Genomic DNA, 13,542 nt, shown 5'->3' on the forward strand with positions numbered 1-13,542 from the left:
CAGTTTGTTCCACACAATATCCAGGGGATGAGACAAGCTGCTCCTCATGGTCCCTTTTATCCCTTGTAAGAAGGCCAGAAATCTATTCAGAAGCCCTTAGCAAACTTTCTCTTGTTCTTAATTGAATTATGCGCCCATTTTTGCACCAATTCAAGTATGCAGAGCTATGAGGTTACACCTGGATCTCTGTGCCTGTCACCAGTAAGGTGATGTGGTTACCCTTAGGCCAGCCAATTTGCTGCTGAATTGGTTTCAGAGGCCACCTTTCCTGAAGCTCATGGACTGTGTGGAGGAAATGGAATCAGAGTGGGGACAAAAGGAGTAAATGGGTGTGGGTAGATACTAACAGTGTTGTTATAATGAAATTCTAAGCTATGTAAACACTGAAGTTCAGGTTGATTTTCTTTACCTGCTCAATTTTACATTTCATCAATATACAGTACGACACCACATTAAGAACTATCCTTGTCTAATACTTGTTCATGAGAAATCTATTTTGGTTTGGATAAATACATTCTATAATTTGTCTTGCTAATCTATTTGCTAATATGGAGTTAGGTATATCATGTTCAGTTAAAGCAGAGAATTTTTCTTGAGCCTCTGTCTAATTTGATGCTTCACAGGCCAGGAAGTGAAGAATTTCCCCATGATTACACGCCATTGAATAATTCCAGTAAATAATGCTAAATGCTCTTTGGAGTCATTATAAAATTTTGTGGTAAACCATTTCATCTTGGTGTCTTTTTGATCTTAATATTTTTAGTGGTTTCTTCTTAATATTTTTTTCATTTTAGTGTGATTGAAGTTGTCTGCCATGGCTTGATTCTTTTCCCAATAAGATAGAGTCTGAGAATTTATTGATTTCAGATGATCATGTTAGACCTGTTTTATTGAGAGAGGTATATTACAAATTTTTTTTCCAGTAAATTTTTAGTTTTTGGCATTTAGGTACATTACCCTTTTTGAACTTAGTGTTGTAGAGAAGTCAATGATATATTTTTTTGCTTCATAGCAATAAGTTGTTGAAGCTGTTTTTAGAAATTAGTAATTTTTCTAGCAATTCCACATTTTAATTCTTTTAAAATTATATCAGTATAAATTTGTTGAGAAATATGATTATGAAAATATACTATAAATTCAATAACATTTAATAGTGAATTTATTTGTGCATACATCAAGAAACAATGCACATTCGTGAAACCTTTAAAAAGTCTGGAGTTGGGGGCTGGGGAGATAGCTCAGTTGGTAGAGTGCTTGCCTTGTAAGCACAAGGCCCTGGGTTCGATCCCCAGCACCCCAAAAAAAAAAAATTCTGCAGTCAATTCGTGGTACACACTGAGGTTCCAGGAGGTCTTCCGGTATCCTGTAGTACTCCTGTTCACCCCAAATACTGACTGGCCAATTGGGAAAGTATGTAATTAAAAATTTCAGATAGGTGCTTTACGTACCCAGCATTTCTAGTAATGTTAACTGTTGACTAACCTTTGAATGCAACCTCTTTTAGCTAAGTTCATCCATGACCAAAAAAAAAAAAAAAATCAGACCTCAGTGTTATAAGTAAAAGTTTCCTTAGTCTACACATGGGAGTCACTACATAATTACAAATTGAGTCAATGAATGAATGACTACTTGAATGATGACTGTGAGTGCTTGATGTCCTGCCATTGTCTTGGCAAAAAGTATGGAAATAACTTCCAAATGGGAAGGAACTGAGTAACTTTACCAGAGGAACTTAATGTCCATGAACCAGAAAGGAGCAAGCAGTATTTCATAATGTTGGACATCATGTCACATCTTTCACCCAGTTTGATTGTGCCAGGAAATATTTTAAAATTTCTTTCTTAATTTTTTTTATCAAGTGATTTTTAAAAGAGGGGTAATGTTAGGAAATGTGATAGTCTTGGCCTTTTTGTATATTCTATCTTTTGCAGATAAATGATAAATTTAACAGAAATGAACTTCAACAGAGAAAATCCCAATGGTGCCTTCATAAAAGAAAATATCTTTCATCTGTGTTCTTTTATTAGCTCTTCTGCAGTTAAGTCTTAAAATACTTAATATGTGCATTTGTCTTTTATCCTTATTTGTAGGACCCTCACCAGACTCTATATTTGGAAGATTTTGCAGGAAACATTGGTTGTATTTTTCCCCTATGTTATACATTATAAACAATCTGTCCACACCTCCTGTTCTCCATCTTTGTGTGTATGTGTGTCTCTCTCTCTCTATATATATATATATATGTATATGTATATGTATATATATATATATATGCTTTATATATATATATGCATATATATATAATCTCTCTATGTGTGTGTGTATATATATACATATATATATATATATATATGCTTTTTATGTGGTTGTGCTGGGGATTAAACTTATTGTCCAGTGCAGGACAGGCAAGTGCTCTACCACAGAGCTACACCCCCAGCCCCTTTTATAAGTGTTTTGGTGTGCTCTTTGATAGACTATCCTAACTACACATTTAGGATTTTGCCATACTAGGGAGGGTAGGTGATTTTGCATGAAGCCTTTTCAGTTAGTGAGTAAAGATGTTTGGTCTGGTGCTTTTTCAAAGTTATTCTAATTCTCTTAGGACCAAATCTTAAACCACCTTCTCTAATTAAAGGAGAATGTGGTTGTGATTATGTGGAAATACTTTTTTATTAAAATGGTATGTGACTTTTGTTAGAGAGGCAATTAAGTACAAAATAGAAAATAGGAAATAAGAAATAACTAGAAAAAAGGAAATAAAGAATTTAAGTGATCCTTCTACTTAGTGAGAAATACTGTTCACATTTTACCATTTCCTTTCTGCATTTTTTTCAGTGTATTTTTATAATGTTAAGATCAAGGTGTACTATATCTTTTTCCTCATTTAGAATTGCAAACTTTTCATTTGCTGCCATATGATATATCATTAAGAACCCTTGTCAATGTATTTTGATGGTTTTGTAGAATTTTCTTATTGGAAATGTACTATATTTTATTTAATTTCCCCCCAATATTGGACTTTTAGTTTATTTCCAGTTTTTGCCAATTAAAAAAAATGTTCTTATAACATTTATTTCTGCCTAACTCATGTGTCTGCATTTTTACTTACTTTCCCAAGGATTAATTAGATGTTAAAAGAAGCATCACTGGATATCAATAATGTTTTTGGCCAGTTGATACACACTTTATAAGCTGATTTTTGAGACTGTGTAGTTCATAATGTCATCAGTAGATTTTCTAGTTGTTTTATCACAACATTAAACATTATGATTTTTAACTCTGCTAGTCTTAAAGGCCAAAAAAAGTAGTTTCTCACTTTTTATCTATATTTCTTTGATTTGACTGCAGTAGACCATATTTTTTTCATTTGTTTGTTCCCTTTTTTAAAAAATTGACCATTTATATTTATTGGTCATTCATCTATCAGGATTTTAGCATTTTGTTTTTATTTAAATTTCTGTGAGCTTTTTATTAGACTAATTTTTGTCATTTGATTTTTGAAGATTATAATATGTACATTTTTCAAATTTAAATCTATTGATGCTCTTCTTTGTAATTTTCCTCATTGCTTTAAATTTATGAAGTAGTTTCTGTATTCACTGATTAGAGAGGTTTTTTTTTGGGGGCGGGGGGGGTTGGTTCTTTTAGTTAATTATGACCTACCTAGTAAAAATATATTATGTTTGGGTAGATTCTTTTCCTCCAAATACCTAACTCATCAATTTATTCCATTTGTTCTTTCCATTTTGTGATGCCACATTTATCAGCTTTAACTTTTATCATATTAGGCTATTAGAGTAAGATAGCATTTTGAAATTGTCTTCTCAGTCTTCCTCTTGACCTATTCTTTTGAGGATTTGCTCATTTGGAATTTTTATTTACTACCCTGCTTCTCTTTTGGCTCTCTTTTTTCCCCTTCTGTTTTTAATTTTCATTTCTGCACTTTTTCCAGAATTAAAAAAAATTGCTTCATATGTGAGTGCTTACGCACAGCTGCACTGTTAGATTTATCACTGTATTCCCTGTAGCCCATATTAAGATTTCTTAATTTTAAAATTAGAACATTTGAGAGATAAGGAAGAGTACAGAGAAAAAAATAAGTTAGTCTCTTCACTCAAATATACCATGATATTGTTAAATGCTATTTGACAGAATTTACCATAGTCTATCTATATAGTATATGGAATACACACACACAAAACACTGAAATATACATGGGTATAAGCATATACCACTTTGTTATGTGTTTTTTACTTATCATAATTACATATCTTTAAATATTCCTTTCCAACTGAAGTAGATTTTTAAATTATTCTGGTGATCCCCACCAGTCTTTACGCTAAATAATCACTCAGCATGAAAGAGTATGCTGTTGTTTCAAAAGTGATTGAGTTTTGGAGAAATAATATGGACAGAACTACCTGTTATCTCTAAGATGCACATATGTGTATGTTTTTTAAGACTGTGTCAGCTATTGCACAGTTGTTTTGAGCAGGTTTAATAAGTAAAATCAGAGAAGACAAATAGATTATGTATTTTGTGTTTTTGAGGGATTCTATCTAAATGGTTTGGCCACTTGATGTCTTGCAAAGTGGTAGCATTGCAGTCCAGGGACTAATCTTGGCTATTGGTGTCTCAGACAGGAAGAAGGAATCCAGAATTTCTAGGGCAGGAGAAATTAGATGCCAAGAATTTGTGAGATTGGTAGCCTCAAACTCTGTTCAGTCAAGTCAGAGGGGTAGACCTGAATTCAAAGGGTCATTTTAGGAATAAAGGGTGAGGGTACAAGTAAGATGGGAGAAAAATCTCTAACAAACAGGAGATTGGAGAGTAGAGAAGAGGCTCTGGATGAGAGTGTGGGGATGGTAATGACAGCACATATCTGGAGAGTACAGGTGAGCACTTTAGGTTGACTTCATTGTGAGGATGCTGCTACTGGATGATTGGTGCTATCTTTCAGTGGAGAGCTGAGCAGCATGACCTTTATTATGGGAAGAGCCCTTGGTGTATGTGGTTTGCATCCTGAAATTCTCATGGTTGAGTACAATTTAGTCAACATTTAAGGATGCTTTGCTAGACTATGTGGGGAGGTAGGGGGAAGGAATACTTTCAGGGAATTTTGAGAAGTTATGAAACTACCAGAACTTCAGGGCATTGTCTTTTGGGAAAAATGTCTCTTGATTCTTGTATCTGTGGATACTCAGAAGAGAAAAATCATGTGACAGCCAGCCGAGTGTGGCTGGGGTTAAAGGTCCAATGGCGGTAATGAGAGGGCACACTAGAAGAGGATCTCAGCCCAGGAAGGAAGGCCTTCTAAGGAGAGTCTCAGGATTTGAACTTGATCACAGTGTGAAGTTTGTAGCAGAAAGGAGGTACCACATAAACACTTGTATCTTCACAGACTTTTTTCACATGTGCTATGAATGAGTGTTATTTTTCTTTTTGAATCATAAGTATACCAGTCAAGTGGATTGAAAATTAGATGATTGTAACACAAATTTTAATTGATTCTACTTATAAAATCAACAAAGATTTTCTAAAAGCCTACAAGTAGAATTGAAAACTTTCAAAAAAAGAGGTGAAGATAATTAGGCTATTAATACTTCCATCTCACCATCTTACAAGTTTATTTCCTTTTTCTTTTGGTTTAGGGATTTGTTTTATTTTATGAAGTGTGAATATGCTAATATGCTGGCAGCATGAGCTTGAAAAATCCTAATGTTTAAGAATTTATTTTCTTAAAAATAAATAGTGACCTTCTTAAAAATACACTGTGAATGTGCACCATGAAAACAGGTACTACTTCTGTTAATCCACCTCTGTGTTCCCAGCACCAGGCATAGACGGGGCTTGACTCTCCCCAGGCGTGAAATCAGTAGTTGTTGGGTGGGAGTAAACATGTATGAGTGATCTCTTAAACTTTGAAATTGCAGTATTTCATTGTTTTGATTTCAGGGCACTTTCTGGTCTCTCCTAGAATTTATCCTTGTTAAATTATGGTAGATTAATACAATGTGTTGGGAAATCTGGTGATATTTGTTAAGATGTGTGGAAATATTCTATTTCATAGTTTATAAAGTAGTACCAACTATACTCTTGACATTTGTGACTTTTATGGATTGCTTAATTTGGCTGAACATAGTTTCTGTAATGGCTTATTATTATGCTTTTTTTAAAAAAAGCCAATTGTTTCTCTCTGGGTATATAAGCCAGTTGGGAAGATTGGCTTATTATATTATATTATGGGCTTATTATATTGGTATATAATTCAGTTGGTTGAGATTTCCATGCTGAGCAGGTGGCAAGACTCACTCACTACATTTTGTAGTATTAGTGGTTTGACTCACTCACCAGCTGAATGGCTCCGTCCTATACACTGACCTTACAGCCCACATTCATATTTTTTCTTGAAGAGAATGATCTATCTCACCTGTTATCTATGGTTTTTGGGACTATCTTGGAAAGAGTTAAAATTGCAGATGTTAAATTCCTGAGTGTTGAGAGATTCCTTAATAATTAGAATACAAAGCCTTTTGGGGTGATAATTTGTACTGTTTTCTTTAATTTTATTAGGTAAAAAAGCTCCTGTTTTATTTAGTAAAGAAATGATCGAGTCAATGAAGGAAGGTTCAGTTGTTGTGGATCTAGCTGCAGAGGCTGGTGGAAACTTTGAAACCACAAAGCCAGGAGAACTTTATATTCATAAGGTATAGCAAAAAAGCATTTTCCTGCCCGTGAATGAATGCTGCTATCTTTACTAATTTGTGAGGGTTTGTCTTTTTTTACAGTGCTGGGAATAGAACCCATGACCTTGCACATGCTGGGGAGGTGCTCTGTCACTGAGCTACATCCTAGTTTCCTCTGAGGGGGATGTTTATTCCTTTAAATGTTTGGAAAAATTGAGGCCCGAAACTTTGTAAAATTAAAAAGAGGTGCAGTTAAAGCTCCTTTTGAAATTTGTACTTAATGTTTGAGAAAACGTATGTGTATGTACAAAAGATATATAGTTTTTAAACTTAGTATTGACTGTGAGTGAGAATTGTTCTTGAAGGGCTGTGAGCTTAAGGTAATATATCTCTTTGACTGTATGCTTTTTCGTTTAGGGAGTCACTCATATAGGCTACACAGACCTTCCCAGCCGAATGGCCACTCAGGCCAGCACTCTGTATTCTAACAACATCACCAAGCTCCTGAAGGCCATCAGCCCTGACAAAGATAATTTTTATTTTGAAGTGAAAGATGACTTTGACTTTGGTACAATGGGTCATGTCATTCGAGGAACTGTAGTGATGAAGGTAAGTAAAGAGATTTCTTCCTGTGGGCTTTTTTTTTTTTTTTTTTTTAAGTTTTTATTTTGTAGTATTAGTGGTTGCATCCAGGGGCTGTACCACTGAGCTGCATTCCAGCCCTTATTATTATTTTATTTTGAGTCAGAGTCTTTCCAAGTTGCCAGGCTGGCATTGAACTTGGCAATTCTCTTGCCTCAGGCTCCCTAGTCACTGACATTACAGATGTGCACCACCACTCCTGGCCCTTCTTGTGTTTTTTTAATGTAAATTCATTTTAGAACTTTTGTTCAGGCAAGAATCATATTTTCAAATATAGTTATATTCTAGTGAAATACTGACACACCAGGTTTATAAAATAAACAATAAAATTGTTTAAAAATGAAGAAAGATTTAAAGAAAAATATTTCAAAGACTCATATACAGAACTCACTGAAAATATTCTTTGCATTTGAAAATCAGAAACAAACAAATTGAATAAAATAATAATTAAATGTTCTCCTCACCAGCCTGCTTTTTTGGGTTTGATCTGTATTTCTATGTATGTTCTAGACACAAATTATAGATTATACATTAAATATTTGTGTATGCATGTTATAAATTATGTGAATTTATAATATATTAAATTATATATAGACTAGTTTTTTTAAATAGTAGGCTATCTTTTGTAAGTGATGTTTGAAATATCGGTTTGACTTTTTAAAATAATGCTATTTTCTAATCTCTGTTAGGATGGTGAAGTGATTTTCCCTGCTCCAACACCAAAAAATATTCCTCAAGGTGCCCCAGTGAAACAGAAGACAGTGGCCGAGCTAGAAGCTGAAAAAGCAGCTACTGTTACACCGTTCAGGAGGACCATGGCCACAGCTTCTGCCTACACAGCAGGTGAGGATACTGGCTACCAGGACCGAGACCTGATTGTGTTCATTTTATATGTAATGTCTTAATTGTCACACTCGGTAAATGCAGTGGTGTTGTTCTTCTTTGGATTCCATTTGTAATTGGGCCCAATAGACTTGACTTTTTATCGACATGTTGCTTGTCCCACCTCTCTGGGACTGATCAGCCATTCCAGAAAGACAAGCTGTATGCTGAATCCTGGAAAGCAGCCATGTGAAATAACACCCAGGCTATGAACACATTTCCTTTTATAGAAAATATTTTAAATGTAGTCATTGATATTTCTATCTACATTGACTATGTCGAGTAGTGATGATATCAGATTGTGCTGGTGTTAAGTATGTGTAAATGGAGGTGAATGTAGGTGTTTTGTGCTTTTGTAAAACACCTGCTATGATTATCTGAGTAGTTGGGTAAGACTGGGGAACCAAATGTTTGCCTTAAAGAATAAACACTGCAATTATATAGCCCTTGGATATTTGACTAACAGTCTAAGTTACTCACCTAGTAAAAATTCACCATTTTGATTTTGATCTCTTTGTTTACAGTTTAACATAAGTTTTTTTGTTTTTAAATTCATCTTTTTGAAAACCTGAAAGAATTATTGTAAAATAGTAACAAATATTCATTATGACTATGCATTGTTAGAAACTGAAATCTGGGTATTTGACTTAAAATTGGTTTCTCTTTCACAGAACAAATTAAAAATGTTTAGATCTATTTAGAGCCAAAATAAAAATAAAAGCAAACTATAAAGAACTAAGGACCAGCACCAGGCACACAGGATTCTTGTAACCTCAGCATTATCCAAATTCCCATATGAGCCCAGATGTTCTAAAGCTAAGTGTGTAACTCTCCTTGAATAAAGAGCTCTGTTCAGCAAAATGAGGGGAAAGCTTCTGGTGGTGAACATTGAGAGTAGATAGGGCAGTGTCCCTACTTGCACTCACTTGTCAAAAAAAAAAAAAGAAAGAAACTAGATTATTGTATCATACATGGAGTGTTTTCTGAGTAGGATTGTAAATTTCCATTTATCTTTGAGATTCCTAAGTAAATGATAGGAAGGCACATGGAATTTTACTTTTCTAGGTTTCGGTTATATTTATTGAGTCAAAGTATATTGCTTTTTGCTAGATTATTAAATGTTTGATCTTTGTGTGTCTCTTTGATGCCCCAAACAAAAGACTATGGATTATGATAATTCAGTCTCTCCTGACTAATGTGGTTATAAGAATTATCATTTAGTGAGTGCTAGGGATTGTGCTAAATATTTCATGTGCCTTAGCTAATTTTATTCCTTACAAAAATTCAGTAAGGTGGGCATATTATTATATTCTTTTGCAGATGAAGACAGGGTTACTAATTTTATGAATGAAGACACCAAAGCACAGAGAACTTAGGCCACTTGCTTTAGATCACACAGCTGGAGAACAGCAGAATGAGGATTTGAACCAGGCAGTCTGACTTAAGAAAACGTATGATTAACTACAACCCTAAACAACTCTCTGATTTTTAACTGGAAGGCCAAACATTTTATCTGACTTTCTTCCAGATGGTTAACCGGCCATGCATTAGAACCCTGGAAATATTGTATGTGGTTAGAAAAACATAAACCTTCAGTCTTATTGAATGACTTAAAGTAAAATTAATGTCAATTTGTAGATGTTCCAGCTATGCCGCTTAGACCCTAATAGCAAAGAAGAGAGGTTCCTTATTCAGGATAGTTAAATTCCAGCTCCCTGGGAATGGACTGTTGTTCTGTTTTCATTGACCACTAGGTAACCCTTTCTCCTGCTGCAGAGCAGCAATCCACATGTTTGCTATTAAGGAAGGTGCTAATTAAAGATGTATGTTCAGAGCTGACTGTTTGTATTCTGCACATTCTTAATTTAATTTGTATTTTTTTCCTTTTCTTTGTAAAATCCTGTTTGCTGACTTGGTGTTGAGGCTGGAGCTGACTGCCCAGGCCAGCAGTCCAGTCCAGATTCGGGAGCAATTGCAAAACTTCTGTCCCGGGTGGGTGGAAGCCATATGTTTTGGGGAGGTGCTGGAGTGAATGAAATCCTTCCTACTCTTTTAAAACCTCTCTTCCTCGGCCAAATCTGAGAGTGACATAAAATTGGCCTCATAAAAGTCCTGTCTTATAAAGGTTATGTCTTGCCCAAGTAGAAAATGCTTTGTAGCTCTTCTGTAGGCCCATAATTCTGGAATAAAAATGTTTGTATAAATACATGTGGCATTGTCAATGAAAGTTGAAACAGGGAAGAGGACAAAGCTTTGCAAAGGAAAATGTGCAAATTGTTATTAAGGTGACTCATAAATACTACTAGATCTTTACAATTTATTTGGGGGAAGGAGTGGTCAGAAAGTTGGGTTTTGTCCATAATATCTTCCTCTCTCCCCTACTTCTCAGTTGCCAAATACCTAGAAAATCTGCTCATTATTGGCAAGGGAGTGGAATTTAAGACACTGACTCTTCACGTGTTTCTGTGTGTGGAGGTGTGTGTGTGCTTTTAATCTTACTAAGATCATGGGAAGTCATCTCACATTCTTTACTTTCTTTCTGTAGGTCTCACTGGGATGCTGGGTTTGGGCCTTGTGGCTCCCAATCTAGCCTTTTCTCAGATGGTGACTACTTTTGGCTTGGCTGGCATCGTGGGGTACCACACTGTCTGGGGGGTAACCCCTGCTCTCCACTCACCACTGATGTCTGTGACTAATGCAATCTCAGGTTTGTTCTTCATGTGTTTGCTTCATCTTAGGTTTTCAAAGTCTTCTTAGTTCGAGTAGTACTTTCCATGAGATTTATAAAGTCTGTGTTTTCAAATTGTTTCACTTGGTATCAGAGGTGGTTGTTAAGGTGACTCACAACTCCCAAAGGGTAGGGGGTTGTAAAGTAAAAGGTCATAGAGCATCAGCCCTTGGGCTGCTTCCATTTCAAGCAGTGCAGGTCCAGTATTTCTTTCAATTATGATTTCCTTTAAGGAAAGGGTTCCATTGATGAAATGTGAAAATCAGTGTTTTACAGAATCAGTTGCCATATCCTGTGGGGGCTCTTCTAGAGTCAACCTGACATTCAACCTAGCAGGGTACAATAAGTCACGCATGGTATCTGTTCACAGTGAAGCACAGGAGGCAGGAACCAGCTTGTTGAGAGAGCATCAAGCATTTCTTCACTCTGTTCCAAGCTGCCGTCCGTGTAGCTGCCCAGGAACTGTTCTTTGATCCCCAGTGATGGCTCAGACATAAGGAAATGATACCCACACTGGACAGGCAACAGGGCCCTTGGTCATTTCTTTTTTCTTTTCTGGTGGTGCTGTGGATCAAACCCAGGGCCTCACATATACCAGGCAAGCGCCCTCCCACTACATTCCCAGTCCTTCATGGTCATTTATAACATTGCCAGGATTTCTGCAGAGAGCATGTCCAGTTTTAAGAGTTTACTCAGGAAAGCCCAAAACTTTGGCATCCCCATCTGATATTTATAGTTCATAATTAGTCCTCCATTCTGGATGCAAGGTATCTACTTGTGGACTCTTCCCCATAAGCAATGTTTTCTGGTAGAATCACTGCTTTATATCAGTCAGGGGACAGAGCAAAAAAAGTTAAAGGAAGGTCAGATTCTAATGCAAAAGGAGGAAAGGTTTTGCTAACATTTTACCCATGATAGCACTTTGAGTGAGAAAGGTGTGGAGGTGTGTTGTCAACAGTCCTCATCAGGAAAATTGTTCATATCTGAATGGAGGCACAGGGAGGCTGCTAGGTGTTTGGTAGTGAGAACTTTGAATCTGTGTATGACAGGTCCCTCAGCTGGGACATTTGATTTGGAGGTATTATTATAATTATTACATGGATGTTTTCTTTCTAGGTTTGACAGCAGTTGGTGGGTTGGCGCTGATGGGGGGACATTTGTATCCTTCCACAACTTCTCAGGGTCTTGCTGCTCTTGCTACATTCATCTCCTCAGTCAACATTGCAGGTATGATGATGAAAGAACCCAGAGTACTATTTTTTTTTCTTCTTTTTGGTACCAGGGATTGAACCCAGTGGTGCTTAACCACATCCTCAGCCCTTTTCTGTTTATTTATTTTTTTGAGAAAGGTCCTTGCCAAGTTGCTGAGGCTGGCCTTGAACTTTTGATCCTCCCTTCTCAGCCTCCTGAGTTGCTGGGATTATGGCAGTGTGCCACTGTGCTCAGCTCAGAGTACTATTTTAATGGAGATATAGGATGCAAATTCAAATCAGAATAAAGTGGACTTTCTGATTTTAAGAAACTAACTGTACCATGAAAGAATACTTCACTCAGACTATAAATGTTCTTTGTGAAGGAAACTTAATTATTTTGTCCATTTGTAATTGTTAAAAACTCTGTTGATAAAAGAATGACTCTCCCCACTTCCCAAAACAAACAAAATGATGTCTTGCTACAAGTTAACTGGAAAATTATTGAATGCATAGTTTTGGATTACATTGACTCAGTGCTATCACCATAACATCTATAAAAGTGTAATTTTATGTAACATTTTAGTCTTTTTGCATTACCACAGCCAGTGTTTGGTCCTAAAAACTGAAAGTTAAACATGTGATTCATGTATGAATCTCATTTGGTGCTATTTTGAAACTGAAATTCTTTTTTTCAAAAAATACTTTGTTTTAGTTGTAGGTGAATATCATACCTTTTTTTAAAAAAATTTTTATGTGGTGCTAAGGATCAAACCTAGGGCCTTACACAAGCTAGGTGAGTGCTTTACCACTGAGCCACAACCCCAGCCCTAAAATTCTTTAATGTGTCCAAGAAACCTAGTGCCTGTCCATATGGTATTTTTTCTTTATCTTTTATTACAGTTTAACAAATGAAATAGCCTAATATTAAGAAAAAAAAAATACTTACCATTGATCTTTTGCATTTCCAAGCTTTTTGAAGGGCTGTTTGCTTTTAGTCATGCAGAAATAGTTGGTTTTGCATTTCGATAGTAAGTTTTCTTCCTGAATATACATAAACATATGTATGTTTTTTTTCTCTTTTTCCAAGCTAATGAAATTGGCTCGAATAGTAGAATGACTTTTATTTTTGACATTCTAAAATGTTACTTAAAATTATATGTATACATAGGTGAAAAAATATGTTTAAACAGAAAAATTTTAACACTGAAAAACATCTGCTCAATGGGATACCTCTTTTTGTTTCGTCTTCCCTTTCTTTTGATAAGGTGGCTTTCTGGTGACTCAGAGAATGCTGGACATGTTCAAGCGTCCCACGGATCCCCCAGAATATAATTACCTGTATCTGCTTCCTGCTGGCACCTTTGTGGGTGGATATTTAGCTGCCCTTTATAGTGGCTATAACATTGAACAA

At 35.7% G+C, this 13,542-nt stretch overlaps 1 protein-coding gene across 8 annotated transcripts in view; it reads left to right on the plus strand.

Annotated features, from left to right (window-relative positions):
* Window positions 1-13,542, plus strand: part of Nnt (nicotinamide nucleotide transhydrogenase) — a 93,621-nt gene that overhangs the window by 33,873 nt on the left and 46,206 nt on the right. For all 8 annotated transcript variants that reach the window (XM_047555540.1, XM_047555536.1, XM_047555542.1 and 5 more), the window contains 6 exons: window positions 6,574-6,707; window positions 7,104-7,295; window positions 8,018-8,171; window positions 10,756-10,917; window positions 12,055-12,165; window positions 13,397-13,542. In XM_047555540.1, the coding sequence (XP_047411496.1) occupies window positions 6,574-6,707; window positions 7,104-7,295; window positions 8,018-8,171; window positions 10,756-10,917; window positions 12,055-12,165; window positions 13,397-13,542 (899 nt within the window). The remainder of the gene's footprint in view (window positions 1-6,573; window positions 6,708-7,103; window positions 7,296-8,017; window positions 8,172-10,755; window positions 10,918-12,054; window positions 12,166-13,396) is intronic.

This window comes from Sciurus carolinensis, chromosome 6 (genome assembly GCF_902686445.1).
Source record: "Sciurus carolinensis chromosome 6, mSciCar1.2, whole genome shotgun sequence".
Taxonomy (NCBI): Eukaryota; Metazoa; Chordata; class Mammalia; order Rodentia; family Sciuridae; genus Sciurus; species Sciurus carolinensis.